At 45.7% G+C, this 394-nt stretch overlaps 1 protein-coding gene across 1 annotated transcript; it reads left to right on the top strand.

The window, feature by feature from the left end:
* Nucleotides 1–39: 39 nt before the first annotated feature.
* LOC105461470 lies at nt 40–372 on the top strand (the record flags this gene model as incomplete). The annotated part of the gene is made up of 1 exon (XM_011707963.1): nt 40–372. A coding segment is annotated over exon 1 (333 nt), but the record flags the coding sequence as incomplete, so codon positions are not given.
* Nucleotides 373–394: the final 22 nt, after the last annotated feature.

Raw genomic sequence — 394 nt, 5'->3', positions numbered from 1 at the left:
TATCCCCTGTGTGCCTTGTCGAAGCATCGAACTATCGGTATGCGACCCATCGACGTCACCTCCACAATCGCCAACAAGCTCTTAACCACGGTGTATAACCATGTAAAGATCGCCGCACCCGCACGATTCAAAGTGGGTGACTCGGTACGCGTCAGTAAATTCAAGACAATTTTTGACAAAGGTTACACACCAAACTGGACCACGGAAGTGTTTAAAATCATCAAGGTGCAGAAAACTAATCCCACAACGTATCTTTTGGAGGATTCTCGTGGAAAACCCATAGCCGGAGGATTCTATGAATACGAACTGCATCGCGTTGCTAATCCCGACGTATACCTAGTTGAAAAAGTTTTGCGCAAAAGAGGGAAAGAGGTATATGTGAAATGGTTGGGAT

The sequence above is a fragment of the Wasmannia auropunctata genome, unplaced genomic scaffold (assembly GCF_000956235.1).
Source record: "Wasmannia auropunctata unplaced genomic scaffold, wasmannia.A_1.0 LD287095.1, whole genome shotgun sequence".
Lineage (NCBI taxonomy): Eukaryota > Metazoa > Arthropoda > Insecta > Hymenoptera > Formicidae > Wasmannia > Wasmannia auropunctata.
This window is presented reverse-complemented; position numbering and strand designations above follow the sequence as displayed.